The following is a 26096-nucleotide window of genomic DNA, read 5'->3' as shown; positions in this document are numbered from 1 at the left end:
GGTTGTAGGAGGAGTGATAGAGAGAATCTCTCAGTTGCTGAGGCCCTGCGTGGGTCACACCTGAGTCTGCAATCTTAAGGGTCCACACCAGGCATGCAAGAGACTGATGTGATATACACCAAAACAAGTTTGGCTAACCAAGGCACAAGTCTCTATCTGGTATGTGTGTAAAGATCAGAGACTCTGCCTCAACGTACTGTGTAGGAATGGAAACTTAAGATCTGCCCAGCATTGTGTTTACCAGTCTATCACGGAGTCCAGAGACACACTTCTGTGATCTCTTGCTCTCTGCCCAAGATTGGAGAACAGTGATCAAGGATGCCCTCAAGCCACCCAGACTTGCCCCATATTGGTCATGCTAGGATCCCAAGCTTTTAAGTCCCTACAAAGTTCCAGGAGTGTCTACCAAGCCCACTAGAGGCCAAAAGTGACACATGTCAGAATAATTCTGACATCTGGAGCCCAGGTCTACACCTGAGGCCAGGCCAGTCTAGATTCTGAGTCTGTAACTACTGTCTCAGTGCTGGAGAGGCCTTTGGGCTTTATCATGTATTGGGTTTCGTCTTGGTAGGCCCAGATCTGACCTCTGAGGGGCAGTCCCAAAGCCCTACTGCACCCTGTCATGACCTCTCCATGCGACTGTAGTTTTTCTACTGGTGGTTGGGCGAGTGGGGCAGAGGCAACCTCATTGTGGAGACCCCAAATATTCACTCTTAAAGCAGGACCTGGCAGGCTAAGTTCAACTGACTTTTTTTCAGTGTGTCTGGCACTGGGATTCAGTTTTCTCTGCCTCTCCCAGGTGGGAAGTATCTTTGTACAACATTCTCCTTGGAGCTGGGAGGAACGACACAAGCAACTCTTTCCTTTTTGCTTCTTCAAGGTGACTTTTCTTCTAACAGGACACTGTGGTCTCATCTGGCTTCTGGAGCTCTGTGAAGGTGACGAGGTGACTAGGTGTGTGCAGCTGTTCACATCAGTTTCTCTCTGGGGAGTTAGTTGTCAGAACCTCTTACTCCACTGCTATTTTGGTTCCCTCACTCAATGTCTATATTTTTTAATTCCTATTAACCAAGATGTGACATTCTCCTGCCTGTGCTAACTAGATTTTCTGTGCTTTGAATATACTTGATTATGAAAATGATGTACAGTCTCAGCATGCATTTCTAATAGGGTTCTTATTGCCTCTATCTCTATCTCTATACTTGTGAGAATTTCATTCCTGATAATTTAATAGGCTGCCTTCAATTTCCCTCTACATTTTGCCCTTTTGTTTCTGTGCATTGTCAAAATATACCAGAAGAGCAAAGGAATGATGATCAAATTACCTCACAAATTATATTTGTATATTACATGGATAAATTTAAATTTTCATTTTTATATATGAATCAGAAAATAGATGTCAAACAAATGTTATCTACTAAGATAATGGAACTGTTTCATTTTACCATATAATATACATGCTATTCACATGTTATTTTTATGAATCCTTTGCCATCCATCTTATAGATGGTAGAAATACTTAATAGATTTGGGCATAAGTAACAAGTTTGAATGCATTTTTAGAGTCGTTTAATTTCTCATCCCTTTTTAAAATATATGCATGGTTATTTTAAGGGATATTTTGAGAGAGTGTAAATGTTAATCTATTAGAATGCTGCATTTAAAGTTGGAAATTCTAGAATATTTTTGGTTGTAGGTCTCACTTTACCATGACATACAGGAGCATGGATCTGCTAAATTGTCACTTGGGATATATATATATATATATATATACACACACACATATATATGCACACACATACACACACACATATATATAATTTCGCTGCAGTGAATTTGCTAACACAAACATATGTAAGTGGATCATGTTGATATTTCTACATTATTTCACTTATCTAATGCAATGGAAAACTTGATTTCTTCTTCCACCCACAACACAACATTCTACTGTCACCAGCTTTGTAAACTGAAAATATAGTAGGGGAGAGCAAAAAGTCCACTTCTCAATTTCTAATCTTGTAGCCATAAACCAAACGATCAATAGTCATACAGAGTCATTGTTATGAATAGAAATATATGAACCTACACCCAGATCATACCACTTTTTGCTATTATTTCTGCAAAATCTTAATATCATGGAATTTTAAGACTTTTCACTGATAAAATGAAATGGAATGAGATAATATACATAATGAATTTGGTACATGGTAGTTCTCAATTAATTGTAGTTATGATTTTAATCAAATATCTAAAGCTGTTTGTATTTCGGTCTTTCAAAATATTTTCTGTTTTGTACAAGATCAGATTAACCTTTTCCCTACATTAACAGACTATTTTCAAGTATAGAAATTAGAAGCACACACTGTATCTTTGTAATTAATAATATCATTAAGTTCTTTGAAAGGAGGGATTACTTGTACTTCTTTCAAATCTACCATATTGCATAACACAATTTTGGGGCCTGGTATGTCTAAAATTATTACATATTGTAGATCCACAATATTTTATTTACAAATTAAATATATTTCATAATACTTAAATGCTGATATTTATATCTAAGACATTTGGTTATAATTTTTAACTATTTAAGTTTCTGTTTACTATTATATTAGTTAGCAACATTAAGATCTTACTTACCTGTTGAAATATAAAGGTATGATCCTGTTTGTTGTGGCACTAGGTATTCTTTTATGATCTATCTCAGATGAAAGGTTCTTTTTATCAGGATGTGGAGAACAGGGTAAGAATACAGTGACTGGCTTCTGAAAACGATGAGTGGCTGGGTGCTGAACATGAATCAGAGGACTAGTGGCTAGTACTGAGTAGGTAGTATCATGCTGTGTTCTTAAATACGTCACCAGAGATGGGTCAACTGGCTGGACCTAAACAAAGAGAAAATATGTACATTCTTATATTCTAATAGCAAAATATGTAAAGTATCAGAACATTTCTAAGCCAATTTTCTAGAAATTTTCTGAATATCAGTTCATACATGCCCATACATTTTTGCCTGGAATCAGCACTACAATAATTTATCAAGGATTAAGGTATTTGGGCTCATTTTTCCAAAGTTTCTCTGAAATTTGAGTTCCTTATCCTGTGTTACAAATAATGGGAAAAAAATCACTAAATTGTAGACAACAAAATGACCTATAAAACAAAATAGAAATGTTATATAATTTCTAATTAGAACTATCTTTAAATCAAGTGTTCTTTACAAATAGGAAAACAAGACTATATTTATTTGTTTCCTTTTATATAACAATGATTAATAATAAAACAGCTAACATAAGTCCAAAGTACTGTTTATGAAATTTTTATAAATAACAAGTATTCATAATATGTTTCCTCTTCATCTTTCTTCTCACTTATTACTTATGGTATCATCTAGGAGAAACAGAGAGAGAGAGTAGAGGGGAACAGTTGAAGCTAGAAGGACAGGCAGTCTTATTTGAGGAAATGAATCTTCTAATCTAAAATGTACATTGGTATATAGTGAGTATTTGTATATATTAAATCCGGATTCCAAAAATGTTGTTTCATTATTTTTTTAATTTTTATTTATTTATTTGAGAGGTAGAGTTACAGAGAGAGAGAGGGAGAGATAGGGAGAAAGGTCTTCCATCCACTGGTTCACTCTCTAAATAGCCACAATGGCCAGAGCTGAGCCGATCCGAAGCCAGGAGCCAGGAGCTTCTTTTGGGTAACCCACACTGGTGCAGGGGCCCAAGCACTTGGTCTTCTATGCCATAGCACCAGCCAATGTAGTTTCACTGTTAAAAGTAGCCAGATACAAACAATAACCACTCTTTTGCTGGATTAGACTGTTTTTTTTTTTCAACCTTTCAAATAGAAACCTTGCATTGTGTGAATTTCTGCAATCTGTGATCATTTCTTTCACGGATACTTGGTATATGTTTTTAGCAATAAATGCCAAAAATCAAACAAAACAAAACACTATCTAGGAAGGCATTTCTCTACTTTTTTTAAGATTTATTTATTTATTTGAAAGTCATAATTACAGAGAGAGAGGGAGAAAGAGAGAGATCCTCCACTTACTGGCTTACTCCAAAGAAGGTCACAGTGGCCAGGGCTGGGCCAGGTCAAAGCCAGGAACCAGGAGCTTCATCTGGGCCACCCAGGTGAGTGGCAGGCACCTAAGTACTTGGATCATTTTCTACTCCTTCTCTCAGGCTGTTAGTAGGGAGCTAGATTGGAAATGGAGTGGCCAGGACTCTAACTAGTACCAATATGGAATGCTGGCATTGCAGGAAGCACCTTTACCCACACTGCCACAATACCCACCCTGAGGAAAGTCTTTCAAATAGAGCACAAATTTATTTTGGAATAAGATTCAACACACTAAAATAATTACTTTATCAGTGATATCATCGTATTTTAGTTCACTACAAGTATAAAAGAAGAATCAGCTTATTGTTATATTAAATATTTTCATCCTCTCTGCCTTTGAGGATCATGATTAATAACCCACAAATCAATGAGAAGGAACTCAACAATTTTTAATATTTTACCTTTAATTGTACAAGTACTGTTGAGCTGAAAACACTGGGAGGATAATTTAAGGATATTCGGGGATCCAGGCTTGACTTCAGAGTGAAGCCTTTCTTTGTGATTGTGAAGGATTCTTTCTTTAAACAAGACACCACAGAAAAGATTCCTAATTTGTAAACCTTCACTGCAGCGCAGGTGCCCTGTATGGATTAAAGGATATTTAAAAAGCAATTGTACTATGCTGTGAAGTATTATAATTTGTGCATACTCTGTGGCCTGTGGGAAAAATCAATATATTGTCAATATAATCACCGACAACCTGGAATGATGATTTGCTTAATCTAAAATGGACAATCTTTTTTTTTAAATAGTTTAATTCTTCTTTTTTTTTTTTTATTTGACAGTTAGAGTTATAGACAGTGAGGGAGAGAGACAGAGAGAAAGGTCTTCCTTCCGTTGGTTCACTCTCCAAATGGCTGCTATGGCCGGCGTTGGGTGGATCCAAAGCCAGGAGCCAGGTGCTTCTTCCTGGTCTCCCAAGCGGGTGCAGGGGCCCAAGCACTTGGGCCATCCTCCACTGCCTTCCTGGGCCACAGCAGAGAGCTGGACTGGAAGAGGAGCAGCCAGGAGTAGAACCGGGTGCCCATATGGGATACCAGCGCGGTAGGCGGAGGATTAACCAAGTGAGCCACGGAGCTGGCCCCTAAAGTGGACAATCTTTTAATGAGATAAGATAGGAATAAATGAGTCAGAATTTCTCAGATTGGGACTCCATGATAGAAAAAAAATAGAAGCATGAATTTTTAAACTTAAATTATATCTCCTCCCCCCCCCCAAATATATAATAGACAACCACATCAGTGTTTTCACAAATATTGTTTCTGAGATCCAGTGGATCTTCCATGCATTGATTCACTCCCCAAACGGCTACAGTGGCGAGAGCTGAGCCAGGCCAAAGCCAGGAGCCAGGGGCTTCTTCCAAGTCTACCACATGGATGGCAGGGGCCCAAGCACTTGGGCCACCCTCCACTGCTCTCCCAGGTACATTGGCAAGGAGCTGGATGAGAAGCGGAGCAGCTGGGACTTGAACCAGGGTCCATATGGGATGCCAGCATCCCAAGCAGCAGCTTCCCCCTCCAGCCTCAATGCCAGCCCCTGGATTTTAAATCTTGACTGTGATGCAGCACATTCAACGCTGTTCTGGAGAATCCCAAGGACTAGAATAGTTTAATCAAATACTATAGCACCTGTACTGCTGGCAAATTCTTCCTCCTGATGACTCATAATTTTTAAAGAACCAAAATAAAGCTATTTTTTTTTCTCCACTGTGCAATGAAAACAAATGACTACAAAGAAACACATTTGTGTTTCTTCTTTATATAATGACATTTAAATTTGTAATCATACATGCAGGCCCATATTCAAGCTTTTTTAATCACACAAAAGAGAACTCAGTACATAAATGAAAACAAAATCATCGACATGTATAATCACCAAAGCTTAAAATGAGGAGGCAGACTTAGAAGTACTTTGGTCTATTCATGCTTTCCCAGACACCAGTCGGCCTCCACCCTAGCGTGAGTGGATGATCATGCAGACACACACACAGTTTCAGAGACAATCACAATGGAAAACAAACTATCATTTGAAAGCTGACTAATGAAGGGATTTTGCAATGTCACTGCATGAATTCATCAGTGTGAAAATTCAGGCATGAATTTTCTTTATTGGTCAGAAAGGAAATCATGAAAGGTAAGAAAGGTCTTCTGAGAACCCATGGAGGTTGCTACATATTTAGATCATATTTGGCAAAGAGTGGGGAATCAAAAGGGTATTTAAGAATTAGATTGTTTAAATGTCATAAGACTCACATAAAAATTCACAAGATTCAGAGTTTAAATCTTCCTGAGCTAAAATTAGGGATAACCACCATTGAGATACTATGAAAAGTAAAAATACATGCCTTTATTTTTATAGTAGACAATGATTCTCTTTTTTATCTCTTGCTTTGATGATCTACTTTCTAAAATTCTTATTTTGTGAAAAGCAGATGTACCCTGAGCCATCTGGTCCATGCTGATGGGACTATTATATGCTTCCTGGACTGAACATGAAATATATTAGTTTAATAAATGGAGTAAGTAATTAGAATCTGCATGGAATTCAACTATATAACTTTGCTAGCTACTCAGCAAAAGAACACATGTATTATAAGAATTTTTTTCATCCATGGAATGTTTTTCCATGTACTCCCTGCCTATTCATCAAATAAGAACAATTTACATAAATATGAAAAAGACAACTACTTTAATTGTTTGAAAATACGTTTAGTGGTCCACAAAAGAATGTTAAATGTTAATCTCCATCAATTCTATAGTAATAAATTTAATGATTGTGCATATTTTCTCTTCACAGCATATGAATTTGTGACCATAGAAAATGAAAATTTTCTATGATGAGAAAAGATAATTTACTAACAATTATGTGTTTCTAGGCATTATTTCATCTTCTTAAATGTGTGCTCTTTTTAAAATTTATTTATTTATTTTTATTTTACTTGAAAGGGAGGAAAAGAGGAGAAAAGGAAGAAGAGAGAAAGAGGGAGGGAGGGAAAGAGAGAGAAATGATGAGAAATCATTTTTAATTTTTTTATTTATAAAAAGGAAACAACCTTCATGTATTTCATTTATACAGTTTTAAAAGCATAATAATACCTCCTACCCTCCCCTCCCTCATTCCCACCATTCCTCCTTCTCTTCTTATTTTTCTTTTAATTTTTATAATGACATATTTTCAATTTTCTTTAAAATCACAAGCTTAACCCTCCACTAAATACAAAATTCAACAAGTAGTAAGTAGAAAAATAACTTTTCCTCAACAGTATAAACAAGGGTTGTAGACAATTAAATCTGAAAATGTCAATTTTGCTCATACACATTTCATTTCTTGTATTCTATATATTAGTTGCCACAACTCAGGGAAAACATATTTGTGTATTGGGGACCAGCTAATTTCAGTAACATAATGGCCTCTAGTTGCGTTAATTCTTATATTCCCATCAGATATTCACTATTATGGTGTAAATTTTTCAGACAAACAATTGAGACACAGTAAGGTTTCTTAGTGTGCAAGAAAGAAGAGGAAGCAGATTTCAAATGCAACTGATCTTCCACCACTGCCCACATCCTAACTTCCATACATACTATCATCCGTGTGCAGATTAAATTGGATTTACAGACATAATTACCATATCAAAGCACACACACCACACAATTTTCCACTTTTTACATGTTTCCTAACTCATGAGTGATAAAAATAAAGCTACTGTCATCTGAAAGTTCTAACATTCTTAAATGTAGGCAGGAATCCAACATCAGAAATATCAGTCTAAAGGAAGTCTGAAGTTTGCAGCAAATTAAGCTGTGATATTGATTTGTATTCTAGACCCATGTTTTCTATGCTTAACTTTGGTCACTAATTTCTCCTCTTTGATATTTATGAATGCAAAAAAAACCAAAAAAAAACAAAAAACAAACAAAAAAAAAACGGGAAAACGTGAGTGTACTGGCACAAATCCATCATCTCTCCCACTTCTTGACAATGAAGCAATATCTGTATTATAATTTGTTGGTCTGAGTAATATTTAAAAGAGGAGTCAAACAGTTAATGTAGATGTAGCCAAAGATTTACCTACCTTGTAACGACCTCTTATTCCTTCCAGTGAATTTGGGGTTAGGTAACTTGATTGAAGGTTTATATCAGACACTTTCACCATTATGTCTCTGTAATTTCCCCTGTAACGCGCAGCAAATGGAATTGTGATGCATATTGGAAATGGAATTTTCATTTCCTTGTCTGAGCACTCAACAGAAATGATGTTGCTAACCAACTCTTCATTATCACTCACTATTAAAGAACTCATGCTATTAATTATTCGGCATACTAGTTGTTGCAGAACATTTGATGGTGCCGTAATATAACAAGACACTTGGGCGTCAGTCTCATCATTTAGCACTTCAAGATACCTGAAGGAAAAAACAGAACATCATTTTCCAGTCATTTGATTTATGTTCTCTATAGCTATTTGCAGAAGGGCACAGACTCTTGAGATGCACTGTCTTCATTTGAACCTAAGATCTCTCCCTGTTTGACCTGTGGTCTTGGATAAGACATTCAACCTCTCTGTGCCTCAGTTTCTTCACCTGTGAAATAGTGACGAAATAATAGCTATCTCCCAGGAAAATGGGGAAAATTAAAGTTCTATGGTATATTACATATTTACAAAGAATTATGCTTAGTACATAATAGGTGACACAGTGTATGTTAGCTATACTCACTGTTGTTACTGCTGCTATTATTTAAGTGATTGATTTAACTTCAGTTTTGTTCATTCCACAGTAAGAATCTAAATGTTGATGAATCCTCTTTATAAACAAGCATTCATACCTTAACAGTTTCCTAGTTGTGAAAGGAGTAATCTACTCAACTCACTGTAATTGTATGATATATCAGACAATGATGTTCATTACATTTTTAGAACAGTAAGAAAAGGCACAAAGTTAATTTATGATTAACTGCTAATTTATGATTAAACTTTGTAATTAAGGACAGATTATTTACAATTGTCAAAGAATCAACCAGAAGCTTTTTTCAGCATTCATGTTAATCTTGTTTTTATACAATGATCTTTGCCAAACATTTTAGAATTATGTAGATTTGAATTCAAACTTGAAATTAGTCACTATTTACTTGACCTTAGATATTAGTAACTACTTTTAAAGTAGCTAATGCTTTAGTGCTTTCTATTGACCAAGTGTTAGGCTACACATTTTTTTTTTTTAAATAATCACAGTATTGTATTAGGCAGGTACAACTATCCTCGCCATAATACAAATAAAAAAACTGAGGCTTCATAAATTTGACTTGCTAAAAGTCCTATCGATAGAACATTTTAGAATCAATAATTAAGTCCATCTACTTTAATATGAAATGCCAAACACAGTCTCTCTCTCTCTCTCCCTCTCCTCTCTCTCTCCTTCCCTCCTCCACCCTGTCACTCTGCCTTTCAAATAAATAAAAAAACTTCAAAAACTGTTTATATTTTGTCAAGTCATTCTAAAGTACTGGTGACTGTCCACTAAAAATTGAAGCTACTTTATAATTCAAACTATTATGAAATTTGGTTGAGATAAAATGCTGAAATTTTACAAAAAGTGGGTTGTAATGAGAGCTCAATAAATATTAAATCTCTAATTAAAATTATCAATAGGTTTCTCAGCATCTTACTACTTCTCTTTTCATAACACTGAAATGATTAAAATATGTATATAGGAAATTGCCAGTTCTAGAATAACTGTTACATCTGCTTTTCAATCACTGGAAGATAGATTTTTGGAGTCACTGTAATATAAAATCCTAAAAATATGTTAAAATTCATAAAAGGCCATTTATTTGTAATTCTGAACTCATAAAGTTAGAAGGAATAGAAAATTACCCAGTCCATTGTTCTTTTTGTTTTGTTTTGTTTTTGATAGGCAGAGTTAGACAGTGAAAGAGAGAGAGACAGAAAGAAAGGTCTTCCTTTACTGTTGGTTCACCCCCCAAAATGGTCGCTATGGCTGACGTGCTGCGCTGATCCCAGGCCAGGAGCCAGGTGCTTCCTCCTAGTCTCCCATGCAGGTGCAGGGCCCAAGGACTTGGGCCATCCTCCACTGCACTCCCGGGCTACAGCAGAGAGCTGGACTGGAAGAGGAGCAACCAGGGCAGAATCTGGCACCCCAACTGGAACTAGAGCCTGGGGTGCTGGCACCGTAGGCGGAGGATTAGCCTAGTGAGCCGCGGCGCCGGCCCAGTCCATTGTTCTTGAGTATTCTCTGTTGATGATGATTAACAATAACTCAACAAAGGAGAAACACTGTATAACAGCAGATAGAGTGACCTAGCATTGCTTAACTCCAGGAATGGCTCCCCTCTGTTCTCCGGAAACCATCTAAATATGCTCTTTTTGCAGGAGGTATGGTTCTCAAAAGATAGTGAAGTAGAGCAAGGAGACCTTTAAGTAGTTCCATTCTCTCTAGCCCTAATCAAATAGATGCAGTCTAGATGATGAAATAACCACAGTGACTTATGCCGGTCTTGTTTTGCCTTCATGTGCACACTACGAGAGCTAAGCTAGAAGAGTTAGGCCTCTTTCTGAAACCTCTCCATGTGGGACCCACAACAGGCTCTGAGCAAGGTTTTGTTGATGCATATATCTTTTATGTAGCATGTTGGATTCCACCTTGAGGGAATGCAATGGGCAGTCATTTTAAATATGCAAGCCAAGCACAATTGGTTTGGATGCCACAAAGAGGAAATCACCAACCAGGGAACACCCAAAGGAGGTGTTAGAGGGAGTGGTTCAAGCAATGACTCATTAGCTGATACTTTGAGTCATTTCTGAATGCAAGGACATGAAGTGTTGATGTTTTTGCTCAACTGAAATGGATAACCACATATTGACTACTTAAGTAGCTTTTTGGTTTTTGCTTGTTTTGCAGAGGCAGCAATTCTTACAAACTAGAGATCTATCATACACTGAACATAATCTGTAGGATTCATGAGTTTGTCTGACCTGTGGGGACATCATAGCTAAACTAGCCTAACCTTCTAATTTTATAGATATGATAACTAAAGTCAAGGTGAGAAAAATGACTTGCTGAACATGGTGAACTCTGTTAGTGGTGTTTTCCTGGAAATGGTATTTGACATCTGAAGGAGGAGCAACATGTGGCAGAGAAAGAGGTGAGTAAAGTATGATAGAGGTGGGAGGGAGGGAAAGTGAGGGTTGTGCTGGTGATGTAAACTAACACAGGATTCTTCAGCTGAGTGTGAACAGCTGCAGAGGCAGGAAGCTGGGGCCCTTTACAGGACTTTTTTTTTTGTTGTTACTTTTATCAGATAAACCCAGTAAACATATGTCATTTCTACAACAAAGAAGATGAGGTTAAGAAAGGAATCAAGTTGCCTAGGGTCACAGAACTATCATATACTAAAATGACAAAAAATTTAAATCTGTATGATTCCCCCAACAAATGATTTATTTGTAACTATAGTCCATTGCCACATAAATATGTTATGTTTAACTGGGAAAATATGATTTGTGAATATATTATTTTACCTGGGAAAATAGGGAACTAGTGCCTCTTTGTATAGAGGAGCTAATTTATAAAATAGATCAGACTGGGGAAGGTGCTGTGGCATATCAGGTAAAGCTGCCACCTGCAGTGCCAGCATCCCATATGAGCACAAATTCAAGTCCTGGCTGCTCCACTTCTCATCCAGCTCTCTGTTATGGCCTGAGGAAGCAGTAGAAGATGGCCCAAGTGCTTGGGACCCTGCACACACGTGGGAGACCAGGAAGAAGTTCCGGGAATCATGTAGGTACAGCTCTAGCCATTGTGGCCATTGGGGGAGTGAACCAGCAGATGGAAGACCTCTTGCTCTCTCTGTGCCTCTGCCTCTCTGTAACTCTGCCTTTCAAATAAATAAATAAATTTAAAAGTAACTAACTAAACTAACTAAATAAATAAATAAAATGGACCAGGCTTTCTCACATATTTGAAGTCATGAGCTCTTAAGAGATTTTCACTGAAACTCTGGCTTCTCCAAAGAGATAAAATAAATCTGAGCACCCACACCTGATATTAAGAACTTCCCAGAGCTTACCCATGAGCCCCTAGAGTTCTATAGATACAAGTTAAAAACTAATGATGATTTTCTTGAGAATATAAATGAAATATATCTGATTAGAACTCAACTTTTTAACACTCTGTAGTCCCATATTTTTTTCATATTTAATTCAAAACATAAAAACCTATGATAATCTCTTTGTTCTAAAGAATTATTCAATTGAACTACTTTCTTATTTAGTCAATTCCTTCCTCTTTAAAAAGACATTTATTATATTTGTCTCCTAAAGCAATAAGAAATAAACAATATTAGTACTAACAGCCATGTAAGTCTTTCCAGGGATAATTTAAACTGAATTTTGACTTAGAATATCTTTTTTTAAATTTTTTTTTTATTTTTTTTGACAGGCAGAGTGGACAGTGAGAGAGAGAGACAGAGAGAAAGGTCTTCCTTTTGCTGTTGTTTCACCCTCCAATGGCCACCGCGGCTGGTGCGCTGCGGCCAGTGCACCGCGCTGATCCGATGGCAGGAGCCAGGTGCTCCTCCTGGTCTCCCATGGGGTGCAGGGCCCAAGGGCTTGGGCCATCCTCCACTGCACTCCCTGGCCACAGCAGAGAGCTGGCCTGGAAGAGGGGCAACCGGGACAGAATCCGGCGTCCCGACCGGGACTAGAACCTGGTGTGCTGGCACCGCTATGCGGAGGATTAGCCTAGCGAGCCACGCGCCGGCCTAGAATATCTTTTGATAATATGTCATGGAAATATAAAATTTTATTCATAAACAAATACTGTGTATACTGCTATGGTATGAATGGTATATCCACTCAAAATCCATATGTTGGAATCCTAACCTTTGAGGTGATAAAATTAGAAGGTGGACTCTTCGAAACTAATTATGTCATGAAGGCAGAATAAGATTTATGCACTTATAAAATAGGTCCAAGGGACTTCATTACCCATTCCATCAGGTAAGAACATTGCAAAAACATGAGCCAGAAGTACCTCATCATACACTAAATCTTCCAACGCCTTGCTCTTGGTCTTCCCAGGCTCCAGAATTGTGAAAAATAAATTTATGCTGTTTAAAAGCTGCCCAGGCCGGCACCGCGGCTCACTAGGCTAATCCTCCGCCTAGCGGCGCCGGCACACCGGGTTCTAGTCCTGGTTGGGGCGCTGGATTCTGTCCCGGTTGCCCCTCTTCCAGGCCAGCCCTCTGCTGTGGCCAGGGAGTGCAGTGGAGGATGGCCCAGGTGCTTGGGCCCTGCACCCCATGGGAGACCAGGAAAAGCACCTGGATCCTGGCTCCTGCCATCGGATCAGCGCGGTGCGCCGGCCGCAGCGGCCATTGGAGGGTGAACCAAAGGCAAAGGAAGACCTTTCTCTCTGTCTCTCTCTCACACTGTCCACTCTGCCTGTCAAAATAAAAAAAAAAAAAAAAAAAAAAAAAGCTGCCCAGTGTATGACATTTTGTTATATCAGCCTGAACAGGCTAAGATGAGTACTAACTATAGAAACACACATATAAGTAGGCATATGTAAGCACTTCTCATGTTGCATTTACTTACTCCTTTTCCATTGTGTTATTCTTTTGCTTTAGACTCTCTGAATCCTTTGGAAGTCTATTCACATCATTGCTGGAGATATCACATGTTGTTGAGGATGTGGTAATCTCTTCTCTTTGGCTCTCTGAAGTCTCATGAATTTCTCTTTCTGTTGCCTGCATTACATCATGAATGTTTTCCCTGCTGCCATTTAGGTTCTCAATAGTCATGTGTTCTATTTGTTTATCATCTTCATTTTCTGCATTATCTGATAACATTTTGTTCTCAGACTCTTCTTTCTCTGTTACATTTCCATTCAGTGATGCATTGTTTTCTTCTTCCAGTAATTCTGAATTTATATGTGCTTTATTTGTGCTAAACTGGACCTGGTTTGTGTAATGGCTTTCCTCTCCATTTGTAGGGGAAACAGTGGCTGTTTCTATGGCATTTAGTTCCCCTCTTGCAGCAATGTCTGTTGCTTTGGTATCTTGAATGGTGGACATTGTTTGCTGTGGAGTACATTCATCATGCATGCTGCATAAATTACACATCTCCTTCTCTTCTTTCTTTAGAAATAAAGCAGTGCTCCCCAAATGTTCCTTTACTTTCATCAGGCAGTCTATGAAAGTAACAATTTCTGCACATGCACACATGCACACAAAGAATAAACACAAAACTAAACAAAATTATGTTTTTGTACTGACACAAAAAGACGTATGGCAAGCTGATCTTAGAAACCAGCAAATACCCTTATTGGCATTTAAGCCAACCTACTGAAAGAGATGTCATTTATACAACTGCTGTTCTTTTAACGCTTCTAGGAATAGGGAACTATGTATTTTTAATATGTACTTTTTAAATACTAGTGATGAGTAAATCTAATCCCTATGACTCATAAAACTGACATGAATATCTGAAGACAGATATCATGACTCCTCCCCCTTGTAAGAACTGAAACCAACATCACCTTCAATGGTTCCTCATTGGTATGACTTTGAGAATTGTTCCTTTACTTCTGGTTAAAGTTAATCGATTATCTATTATCCATTTAAAATGCTGGACCTAAAACTACCTGCAAATCTCCAAATGAGACCTGGGTAGCAGAAACAACAGATAGCTATTTCTGCCAATATAGATGCTTTGTTTCTAGGAAATAGTTTGCTGCTGTGAGTTGGATTGCATTCATACTATTCCTCCTACTGAATTTATGATCATTAGACAATTTCAAACCAGTCTTTCAAAGAATGTTTCTGAGGATGCCAATTTCCTGACTGGAATCTGCAGTGGCTCTTTAAAAACTGTGAATCAAGCCAAGCCTCTTCACTCTAATATAAGCCTTCACTAGGATCTGTTCTGACAGAACTTCTCACTCCATCTCCATTTTTTAACAATCTCCTATTAGTTGATCTCTCTCTACCTTACATCTATGTCACCTGATAACTAATTGCAGTCTTCAACACCTCTCCCATGTTTAAACTTCAAGTCCGAAGTAGGAAATATGAGATTTTTTTTAAGGTCCATAGCTTGGTGTGTTGAGAATCATCACCAAATCATACTTTTACTAGACTAGGCTTGTCTGTAGCTTCCAGTTCCAATAACTTCTTTTTACCCTCTGCTGCCTGAGACCCTATCTTTATTTTAGATGCCTGTTTTACTACCTGAGTCCTTATTTTCCCTGAGTGATACTTTTGCCATGTCGCCTGGGACCATGTTCAAACCTCTCCAGAGCCCAGATGATATCTGGAACTTGCTGCTTTGGAGGATTTCCCAGGTGCCTATTATTTGGCCTCTATCCTAGAGCACTTCAGTTTCTCAGCATTTTTACATTTAATAGGTCCAACTTCAAATAACTCTAGAGATAGAATATTATATTCAATATAGATCTCCTTGCTCTGCTTCAAACTAGGCCTATATTTTCCTACCTCTAAATCTTAGACTGTACTAATAATACCTTATGACTTCCAATTTCTAGTTGCATAAAGCCAATCCATTCTTTGAGCTTCAGCTTAAATACCATATTTGTTTAGCAAAATTCTCAATTCCCCACCCTAAAAATGGCATCTCCCTGCATCTGATGTCCAAAAGCACTTCATCATTAGTCTCTAATGGAAATGGCCTCCACGCCCCTTGCACTACTGTTCATTTGACTTATTTCCCCGTTACACTGTGAGTTTCTCATGACCAGAAAGTATACCCTAGCATTTTGTATGCTTATAGACCCTTTTGGATATCATCCTACTCAATATCTATTAGAAAATAATAAAATAAAACACACTTGCCTTGTCTCCAGCCACACTGATCCTTCTTGTCGAGCATCAAAGACAGCTGCTCACAGGTGGCGTGCATAGTCCCTGCAGTGTGCTCCAACAGCTGTTGAAGCGCCACACTGAGCTCCTGACCCAGAAAGACCACTGTGGCAATCCAAGTGGCCCCACCAGCCCTCTCACAGAGGCCATCACCCAGGAGCGCCTGCTTTAGCATCCAGTTTTGTCTCCAAATCTGCTTCAAGATTTGGCCTAATTTACCTGAACCCATGTCTTCCATATCCATTTCACGCTCTGAAAGTTGTATGTTTCTTTTCTGCCTGCAAAGCCTAAAAGAATTCTAGAAATTCAAACTCAGTGGTGGTTCTTTCTCCTAAACTCTAGGAGATGATCCAAGTTAGCTAGCCAAGCACTTTCCTGCTATATAATTGTTTATTCAGCTTGTTGTTGACAGTGAAAAGTTACTAGGTGACCAAAGTAGGGGCGTTCCTGCACCCTGAGTGCTATTGTGTACAGAATAGATTAATCACGGGATAACACTAGTTCACACAATCCAATTCTCCATGGAAGTTTTACAAATGTAAAGTACTAGAGAAGGCTCATATACTTCTCAATTTTTGAGATAATAAAACATGTATTCCAGGTGACGTAGAAAGCTTATTAATCAAAGGTAAACTGTTTTAACAATATTGCTAATAAGATTCCTACATACATGCTTAAAATATTTATGAGTGACATAACCATGTCTGGCTTGCTTCAAAATAATCTCAGGGTGTAAGAGTGGAATACAGATTGGCTATAAAAATAATCATGGTTGAGGTTGGAAATGGTTACATATGAATATTTACATTTGACTCTGGTTGGTATATATTTATAATTTTTCTTTTAATAAAGATTTCTTTGGAGCCATTACAGTGGTGTAGTAGGTTAAACCTCAGCCCACGGTGCCAGCATCTGATGTGGGCACCGGTTCATGTCCTGGCTGCTCCCCTTCCAATCCAACTCTCTACTTACGGCCTGAGAAAGCACTGGAAGTTGGCCCATGTGCTTGGACCCTTGCACCCATATGGGAGATCTGAAGGAGGCTCTTGGATCCTAGATTTGAATCAGCCCAGCTCTGTTGCTGCCATTTTGGGGAAGGAACCAGCAGGTAGAAGACCTCTTTTTCTCTCTCTCTCCTTCTCTCTGTCTATAACTCTGCCTCTCAATTTGTTTATTTATAAATAAATAATTTTTAATATACATAAAATAAAGAGTTCTTAAAAAAGAGATTCCTGGGGGCCAGCACTGTGGCACAGTGGGTTAAAGCCCTGGCCTGAAGTGCTGGCATCCCATATGGGCACTGGTTCAAGTCCTGGCTGCTCCTCTTCCCATCCAGCTCTCTGCTTTGGCCTGGGAAAGCAGTAGAAGATGGCCCAAGTGCTTGGGCCCCTGCACTCACGTGGGAGACCCAGAGGAAGCTCCTGGCTTTGGATTGGCCCTTGTAGCCATTTGGGGAGTGAACCAGCAGATAGAAGACCTCTCTCTCTCTCTCTCTCTCTCTGCCTCTGCCTCTCTGTCTTTCAAATAAAGAAGTAAATCTTTAAAAATAAAATAAAATAAAAAAGAGATTCCTCTGCTGGATTGGAGCCTATTACCATTGGCTAGGTAAGTGTAATTAGTACCATCTTATATGGTAAGTCTGCAGTGAGATTGAGGTTGGGATTTGGCCTCTCTTTATTCTCTGATAATTGGAGAAAATATGCCTTCACTAAAAGAAAGCAAACCTGTATAGTGGGTTTCTCTAAACTAGCAAGGGGTCTTTGCCATGTACAATTAAAATTCAGTTACAGCAAGCTATCACAGTCAATGCCACTCAGTTGGCACACTACACGTGGGGCCATGGCAGGACAGACTCTCATAATGGGGAAACCGGAGGTGTGAAGGAGAAACCAAAAAGAGTCTGCTTCTTCCTCCTCTCTGATCCCCACTCCCAGAAAGAGGAACACACACCAGAGGGAGAGGGCAGAACATTCCAGAGAGGATCATGTTACCGCAGAGGTACTGGAAGAAAATGAAAGGGTTCCAGGGGGAAGCTGGAATGCTCCTCTCCTACAGCAGCACATTATCTCATCTGAAGCACTGGTGTTATTACAGCTCCTCTCCTCGTGACACCTGGAAGGGGAGATGGGAAAAACAGGCCCAGTGAATAAAGATGAAAGAATGAATGCCACTGGCCTGAAGACTGCCCAGGCGGCTTCTGGCCCAAAGGCTCTGCTGGGAAACAAAGAGGCAGAACCAGCACTGCTGGCTCCAGAGTAAGGTGGGGTCTGCTTCTCTAATGAAAGTCTTATTTTTTAGTGAACATCTGTTCATCAAAATGGGACTTTTTTTTTGAAAGATGAGTTCATATCACATCATGGATTGCAATTTTTAAAAATATTATCAGGCTCTTCTCAATACTAAAGTCTTTCTGGTTTCCATGTTATTTTTTTTTCTGTATCTCCTGAAATATATGTGTAATTCTCAATAATAATCATGCATATGGCTTTAATTTCATGCCAATCACAAACACTTTCTATAGCATTTACTGCAGGCAAGACACTATCTAAATGTGAGAGTAGGGCCTTCTAGGACTTCAGAGAGAGACAGATGCCATGAACAGACTGTTAAATTACTGGACTATGTATTACAGCAGAAGTGTGAGCAAAAGGTAACATCAAAACTTTGAGAAGGGATAGATGACTTTTCATTAGAGGCCTGGAAGATGTTTGAATTTGGAGCTAAAGGATGTGCACACTTTGAGCAGACTAGAGAATAGGAGGAAGAAACATTCCAGCACCAGAAATAATCAAATCAACAGAATGGAGCCATTAAATCATACAGTGGGATCAAAAATGGAACTGTATGACTCACAGTCAGGAGAAAATGGCCAGAGAAAAAGGAGCCAGTAATCATGCAGAGTCAAGAGGAGAAGTTAGTATGTTGTTTTATAGATGAAAGGGAGAACGTAAATGTCTTGGAGCCAAGTTACAATATGAACAAACCTGTACTGCAGGAATGCAGATGGTTTTGATGGCAGAGACAGAAGTGTTGGGAGGCTTGAGGATCTATATTAAACAAAGTCCAGGCAAGAGAAGGGGATTTGCCTTGGGAGAGGATTTGAGTAAGAGTGGCTAGACCTTACTTAACCATCAAAGAGAAGAAGAAAAAGAAACCACTGAGAATAGATCCACGCATGCACTTGAGAAATATTTAGTGGCCATTGTTGCAAGAAGTATGTTTGGTAGTGGAATATGAGAAAATTTTAAATTTAGGTGACTGCATAGAAGAGAGGCCTATTAAGTTAAAGAAGTTAGGAAAATTTTAGACTTGCTGGATTTTAATGCATTTGTTGAGTATGAGATAGCTCAGGACAATTCTTTAGAATGTGTTAGAAATTTAGAAAAGGAGTCAGAATTATATTGGCATATTTGAACATCACCAGTAAATAAGTGGTGATTGAATTCATGGAGGTGGTAGAGATCAAAGGAAAATTTCTATCATGCACACTTAAATGTTGAATAAAACTGTTAATGAAATGCTATATTAATGGACAAATCTACTAGATATGTGGGAAAATCCTTTCTTGGAGAGGAAAAAACAAACAAAAAAAATCTCTTCTGAGCCTCACTGGTACTTGATATACACCCATGTTTAAACTTGTTCTCTCTCTGACTTCTTAAGAACATGCAGTGTTTGCAAACAGACCTACCACAGGCCACACTGCATTTACTTGTTAAAACAAGCATCTGCATTTCCTGTAACATGTTTTCAATTAACTGATGTCACTAACCATGGAAAAAACTGACAAGTACTGTCAAGACACCCAAAGTTTATTGCAAAAATTCATCTAGATGGTTCTAACAATTGATTAGCATCTTTTATACTCTGGTTTCTCTTCAGATCGTATAAATCTTTCGCCTTTTACTGCTTAGCATCTTTGTGGTAGCTCCTAGATACTAGGACTCTCTTTACTTTCTTACTATTAATGTTGTATATTTCCACTGACATTAAAGGAATGGCTATGCAGTCTTCAATTCATACAAAATACTATGTGGCAGCCTCAGCTACATGATCTAGGGCATGGCCAGCATCGAGAAACTCAACCTCAGCGGCTGCTACAACCTCACCGACAACGGACTGAGCCACTCATTCAAGCCCTCAACCTGAGTCTTTGCAAGTGGATCAGTGAGAGCAGCCTGGGCCGCCGTAACCCAGTACCTCAAGGGCCTGGAGGCGCTAGAGCTGGGGGGATGCAGCAACATCACCACCACGGGCCTTCTGCTCATCTGGGGGCTGCAGCACCTCAAGAGCCTTAACCTGTACAGCTGCTGCCACCTCTTGGACGTGGGCATTGGGCACTTGGCTGGCACAATGTGCAGCATGACTGAGGGCTGCCTGGCCTGGAGCAGTTCACACTGCAGGACTCAAGGATCTCTCTTTAAAGCACATCTCCTGTGGGTTGATGAGCCTGAGGCTCCTCAATCTCAGCTTCTGTGGGAGCATCCCTGATGCGGGCCCATTGCTCCTGCACAACCTGCAACCTGCGCAACCTGCACTTGCGACATCACTGACACGGGCATCATGCCTGGCTATGGGCAGCCTGTGCCTCTCAGGGTGACAAGGTGGGGGACCAGAGTCTGGCTTACATAGCCCAGGGGCTGGATGGTCTGAAGTCCTTCTCCCTCTGCTCCTGCCACATCAGTGATGATGGCATCAACAGCATGATGTATGGGCTGTGCACGCTCAACCTTGCACAGTATGTGTGCATTACAGACAAAGTCCTGGAGCTAACCGCTGAGCACCTGGGCCAACTCACTGGCATAGATCTGTATGGCTGCACCAGAATCACCAAGCATGGCCTGGAGCATGTCATACAGCCGCTCTGCCTCAAGGTACGCAACCTGGGACTCTGGCAGATGACAGACAGCAAGAAGGTCAGGTGAGGGCGGCAGCACCGGTCCCCTTGTCCAGCCCTGCTTGTTCCCCACCCCTCCCCATCCCCACTCACAGGCACATGTACGCACAGGTCTTTGCAGTAGATGAGATTGGGCAATGACGCAAAGCCTCAGGCCCTCCCCACCCCCAGTCAGTTCTCATTGCATCTAGGGTTCCTCTGTCTCCCAAGCCCTCCTCCCCTCTCCTCTTCCCTGTGGGGGAGCAGTGGACTCTGCTACATACCCACCCACTCTCAGCAGGGGGCTGGAGGACTGGCTGAAAAGATAAGGATTCTTAAGAGTTGAAGTGCATTAGAAAGAAAAGTCATGTCATTAGGATAGTCACTTCCTTACTATCTAAAAAAATAAAACTCTGCAATAGACTTGACAACCTACTCATACTAAATAGGAGGTGAAAACAATAAAGTGTTGACATATAATAAAATGTGCTATTACCCATGGAATTTAAGGAGGTTAGTAGTCAGATGTAAGTGAGAGAGTTATGTCTGCTTGAGGTACTATGAGTCAATGTCATTACTTCTATTATCTGATTTGCTTATTTTCTTTGAGTTTCTGTAATTGCCTACATCAAAGATTTGTGTGCAGACAGCCCAGAATAATTTTGCTCCATTTGGAAACTCTTACTGAATGTCTGTTCATCTTTCTATTTAAGACAACCTCACACAACTGGATTGTGAGTGAAAGGAGAAGAGGAATTGCTTATTTTGTTTTTGTTTTTCCTAGAGATGATTTTACTGGAAAAAATAAAAATTAAACATAAGATTGTCAAAATGTTATCAATTTAAAATTATTTCTAAGGGGTAATTAGTAAAAATTAAAGCTAACTCTCCTGGTTAAACAAGGTAGTCTAGATATTCCCATGTGTTCTACCTCTGCTTCCTCTGAGATAACACTGAAATGGAATGGAACACTGTAAAATCCCTAGAGCACAAAGAGAATGGATGATAATATGACAGACACAAGACATCAGCACACTCTTAAAAGGTTGGAAGCAGATGGACATTTGGTAAATGACTCAAGCAAGCAAAGAGAGTTGAAATCTAAGTCCATAAAAAGAGGAAAATGGGTCAGTTATTGTCAAAGAACAGAGCAGGTCCCAGGAATTAGAGTCCTGGTACCTCTGACAGTGAGAGTGAACCTGTAGCTGCAAACAGAAGTTATTGTTGAAACTCTGATTTGGGAACAGGTACATTTCTGGATCCCTCTCTTCAGCTCCAAATAGTTAGGCTACTGTCTCTCTCCCACCCATTAGAAGTTTGAGATTTTTTTCTCTAGAAAGAAACTGCATCAGAAAGGCAAATGGCTTGAGTTGAACCAAGAAAGCAAGGGAAGAGTCATGTTGACCATTTACATGGGCTAAGTGCAAATGTACAATTTTAAATAATGAAATTCTACTGCTCAGTTCTAAGAACTCAGGCTGACAAATATAACTTCATAAGTAGAAGATTGATTATATCCTTTCTTGAATAACTGAACACTCTAGGAGGAAAAATCATTGATAGTGAATCATTTAATGCCTTTCCCTCTACTCAAACCCACTCCCAAGCCTGCCCTGTTCCTACCAGATTTTCTAACAATGAAAATCCTACTCAGAAGTCCTAAATATGCATATAAAGCTCCCAACAATGGGTCTAATGCCTGCCTCAGTTTTAAGAATACAATGACAGTCAATGAGGTCAGGCATTTGAAGAAGTTCTTAATATAAAACTAGAGCTCAAAGCAAAGAAACACAAAATAAAACACTTGAAAAAAAAAGTTGAGCCAAACCAGAAAAGATGACAAATCTATAATTAACATTCTGAGTCTGGGATAAAGGAAGATAATACACCCACAAAACAAGAAAAGATTATCTCTAAGAAAAAAAAGGATCATTCAGATAATGGGAAGGAACTACAGAATTTAAATATAATAATAACAAGAAAAATTTAAACTGATACATGAGTAGAGACAAGCAGTTGAGAAAATCTCCTAGGGGCCAGCACTGTGTCATAGCAGGTAAAGATGCTGCCAGCAGGGCCAGCATCTCACATGGCGCTGGTTCAAGCCCTGGCTGCTCCACTTCTAATTCAGCTCTCTGCTATGGCCTGGGAAAGCAATAGAAGATGGCCCAGCTCCTTGGGCCCCTGCACTCAAGTAGGAGACCTGGAAGAAGCTCCTGGCGCCTGGCTTCAGATTAGCCTAGCTCGCTTGCTCGCGCTCTTTCTCTCTCTCTCTCTGCCTCAGTCTCTCTGTGACTCTGCCTTTCACATAAATAAATGTTTAAAAAAAAAAAAAGGAAGAAAATCTCCCAAAAGATGAAACAGAAATAAAAAGAAACAATAGAGAGAAGAATAAAATTACAAAGATTAAAGATTAAATTCAGGTGGTCCAACTAAGTCAGTTTTAGAACAACAGAAGGAAATCTATTACCAAAAAAATAACTGAAGAATGATTCCCAAACTTGAAGGATGTGACATTCCTGACTGGATTAGTCCATTTTCTATTGCTATAACAAGGTACCTGAAGCTGAGTATTTTACAAAGGATTAGATTTGATTTACTTTGTAGTTTTGGAGGCTGGAAGTCCAAGATCAGCCTCTGGTAAGTGCATTGCAGCAGATGGCATCAACAGTGGTGGGAATGTAGGCAGAAGAGATTCACATGGGGAGATTAGAAGCCAGACAGACTCTGGGGCTAACCTTGCTCTTTTTATTAAAAAACTTGTTCTCACAGGAACTAGGCAGTGGGATCCCAACAGAACTGCATTAAACCCTCTTTGGGGTAGGAAGACCAATTACTTAATTTCCTTTCAGGACATCCACCTCCTAACAGTTCCATCAATTCAACATCACCACATCAGGAACCAAGCTTCCAGCACTTGAATCTGGGGAATACACTCAAATCACATCCAAACCATAGCACAGACTGAAAGGTCTCTAAATAATTCAAGCAAGCAAAAAATTCATAATTGGTCATATCATCATGAACAAGTGAAGCTTCAGGAATAAATAACCTAACAGATTCCAAAGAGAGGAGAAACATCACATGGAAACCAGAAGGTACTAGACTTTTCAATAGCAACACTGAGACCTAGGTAATAATAGAGCTCTAATTTCAGTGTTTTGAGGAAAGTTCTTTCCAATTTGAAATTTTGTTTCTGCCAAAGTCATTCCAGTATGCAGGACAAAAGAGGGGGCGGGTATTTTCAGGTATGTAAAAATCAAAGTGTTTACCCTCTGTCAGCTCTTTTTTGGGAAGCCACTAAGGGACAAACTCTACCAATAGCAACAGAATAACACAAGAAAAATAAAACACTGGTGTCAGGAAATTGAAAATCCAGCAAAGGAGAGACTTAAGTCAGATACCTATAAAGAAATTAGAGAATTATAGGGAAGCACTATTGATAACTGAGCAAATGAAATAGAAGACAATAATCAAAACCAGGATAAAACTAGATTCTAAAGGAAAGGATATATATATATAGTATACAGTATAGCTCTACTGTGAATAATAGATCTATGGCCACAATAATAAAAATATCCATAATTACTTTAAAAATTGTGACATAACAGGGATCACATTTCAGTTATAAGAGTAGGAATAAGAGAGGGAAGAGATATATAATTTGGGACATGCTCAAGCTGACTTGCCCCAAATGGTAGAGTTAGAAACATACCAGGGGACTCCAATTTAATCCCATCAAGGTGGCATGTACCAATGCCATCTCACTAGTCCAAGTGATCAATTTCAGTTCGCAATTGATCATAATGAAAGGACTAAGAATCAAAGGGAGCACATAAGCAAGTCTAGTACCTGCTAACACTAACCGATAGAATAAACAAAGGGGAGAGTGATCCAACATGGGAAGTGAGATACTCAGCAGACTCATAGAATGGCAGATGCCCTAAATAGCACTCTGGCCTCAGAATCAGCCCTAAAGGCACTCGGATCTGGCTGAAAAGCCCATGAGAGTATTTCAGGCATGGAAAGCCAAGACACTCTGGCAAAAGATCTCTGTGAGTGAGATCTCAGTGGAAAGAACAGGTCTTCAAAGAAGGAGGTACCTTTCTCTGAAGGGAGGAGAGAACCTCCACTTTGACTATGACCTTGTCTAAACAAGATAAGAGTCGGAGAACTCAAGGGGCTTCCATAGCCTTGGAAACTCATGACTGGTGCATAGGGAGATTACTGATGCCATAGACAGGAGTGTCAATTGGTAAAGTCAACAACAGGAGTCACTGTGCACTTACTCCTCATGTAGGATCTCTGTCCTTAATGTGCTGTGCATTGAGATTTAATGCTATAACGAGTACTCAAATAATATATTGCACTTTGTGTTTCTATGGGGGTGCAAACTGTTGAAATCTTTACTTAATGCATACTAAACTGATCCTCTGTAAAAAAAAAAGAAAAGAAAAAGAAAAGAAAAGAAAAGAAAAGAAAAGAAAAGAAACTATCAACTCCCAACTTGACTCTCACTGGGATTAAACATGACAATAGGTCTGATCTGATTTCATCATCATTAAAAAAAATCATCTATTATTTTTCACTTTATGTTTCTGTGTGGGAGCAAACTGTTGAAATCCTTACTTAATGTATACTAAGCTGATCTTCTGTATATTAAGATAATCGAGAATGAATCTTGATGTGAATGGAAGGGGAGAGGGAGTGGGAAAGGGGAGGGTTGTGGGTGGGAGGGACGGTATGGGGGGGAAGCCATAGTAATCCATTATTCGTACTTTGGAAACGTATATTCATTAAATAAAAAGTTAAAAAAAAATTGTGACATAAGTGCATTATCAGGATGGATTAAGGAATATTTCAAAGAGTTTATGGAAAACACAATTAAAAACATGTGGTTGGGGCTGATGTTGTGGCATAAAGGGTAAAGTAGCCACCGCAGTGCTGGCATCCCATATGGGTGGCCGTTCTTGTCCAGACTGCTCTGCTTCCAGTCCAGTTCCCTGCTGATGGTCTGGGCAAGCAGTAGAAGATGGCCCAAGTGCTTGGGCCCCTGAACCCATGTGGGAGAACTATGTGGGAAGAAGCTCCTGGCTCCTGGCTTCAAATCAGCCCAGCTCCAGTAGTTGCAGAGAGAATGGAAGATATTTTCTTTCTGTCTCTCCCTCTTTTTTCTGTAAACTCAGATGTT

The 26096-nt window shown here is 39.2% G+C and overlaps 1 protein-coding gene and 1 pseudogene across 3 annotated transcripts in view; one reads left to right on the top strand and one right to left on the bottom strand.

Moving 5' to 3' along the window:
- The window catches only part of DTHD1 (death domain containing 1), a 127318-nt gene that overhangs the window by 66244 nt on the left and 34978 nt on the right, over window positions 1–26096 (bottom strand). The window contains exons 4-8 of one of the 3 annotated variants that reach the window (XM_070069634.1): window positions 16003–18141; window positions 13748–14360; window positions 8207–8537; window positions 4533–4712; window positions 2638–2882 (exon numbers count right to left, since the gene is read on the bottom strand). In XM_070069634.1, the coding sequence (XP_069925735.1) occupies window positions 2638–2882; window positions 4533–4712; window positions 8207–8537; window positions 13748–14360; window positions 16003–16273 (1640 nt within the window). In that variant the 5' untranslated portion in view covers window positions 16274–18141. Of the gene's footprint in view, window positions 1–2637; window positions 2883–4532; window positions 4713–8206; window positions 8538–13747; window positions 18142–26096 lie in introns of all 3 variants that reach the window. The other 2 variants (XM_070069633.1, XM_070069632.1) reach the window with 2 other exon arrangements.
- On the top strand, window positions 18154–21654 carry LOC100350065 (F-box/LRR-repeat protein 14-like; annotated as a pseudogene).

This window comes from Oryctolagus cuniculus, chromosome 2 (assembly GCF_964237555.1).
Source record: "Oryctolagus cuniculus chromosome 2, mOryCun1.1, whole genome shotgun sequence".
Taxonomy (NCBI): domain Eukaryota; kingdom Metazoa; phylum Chordata; class Mammalia; order Lagomorpha; family Leporidae; genus Oryctolagus; species Oryctolagus cuniculus.
Note: the sequence above shows the minus strand (reverse complement) of the source record. Positions and strands in the feature narration are given on the sequence as shown.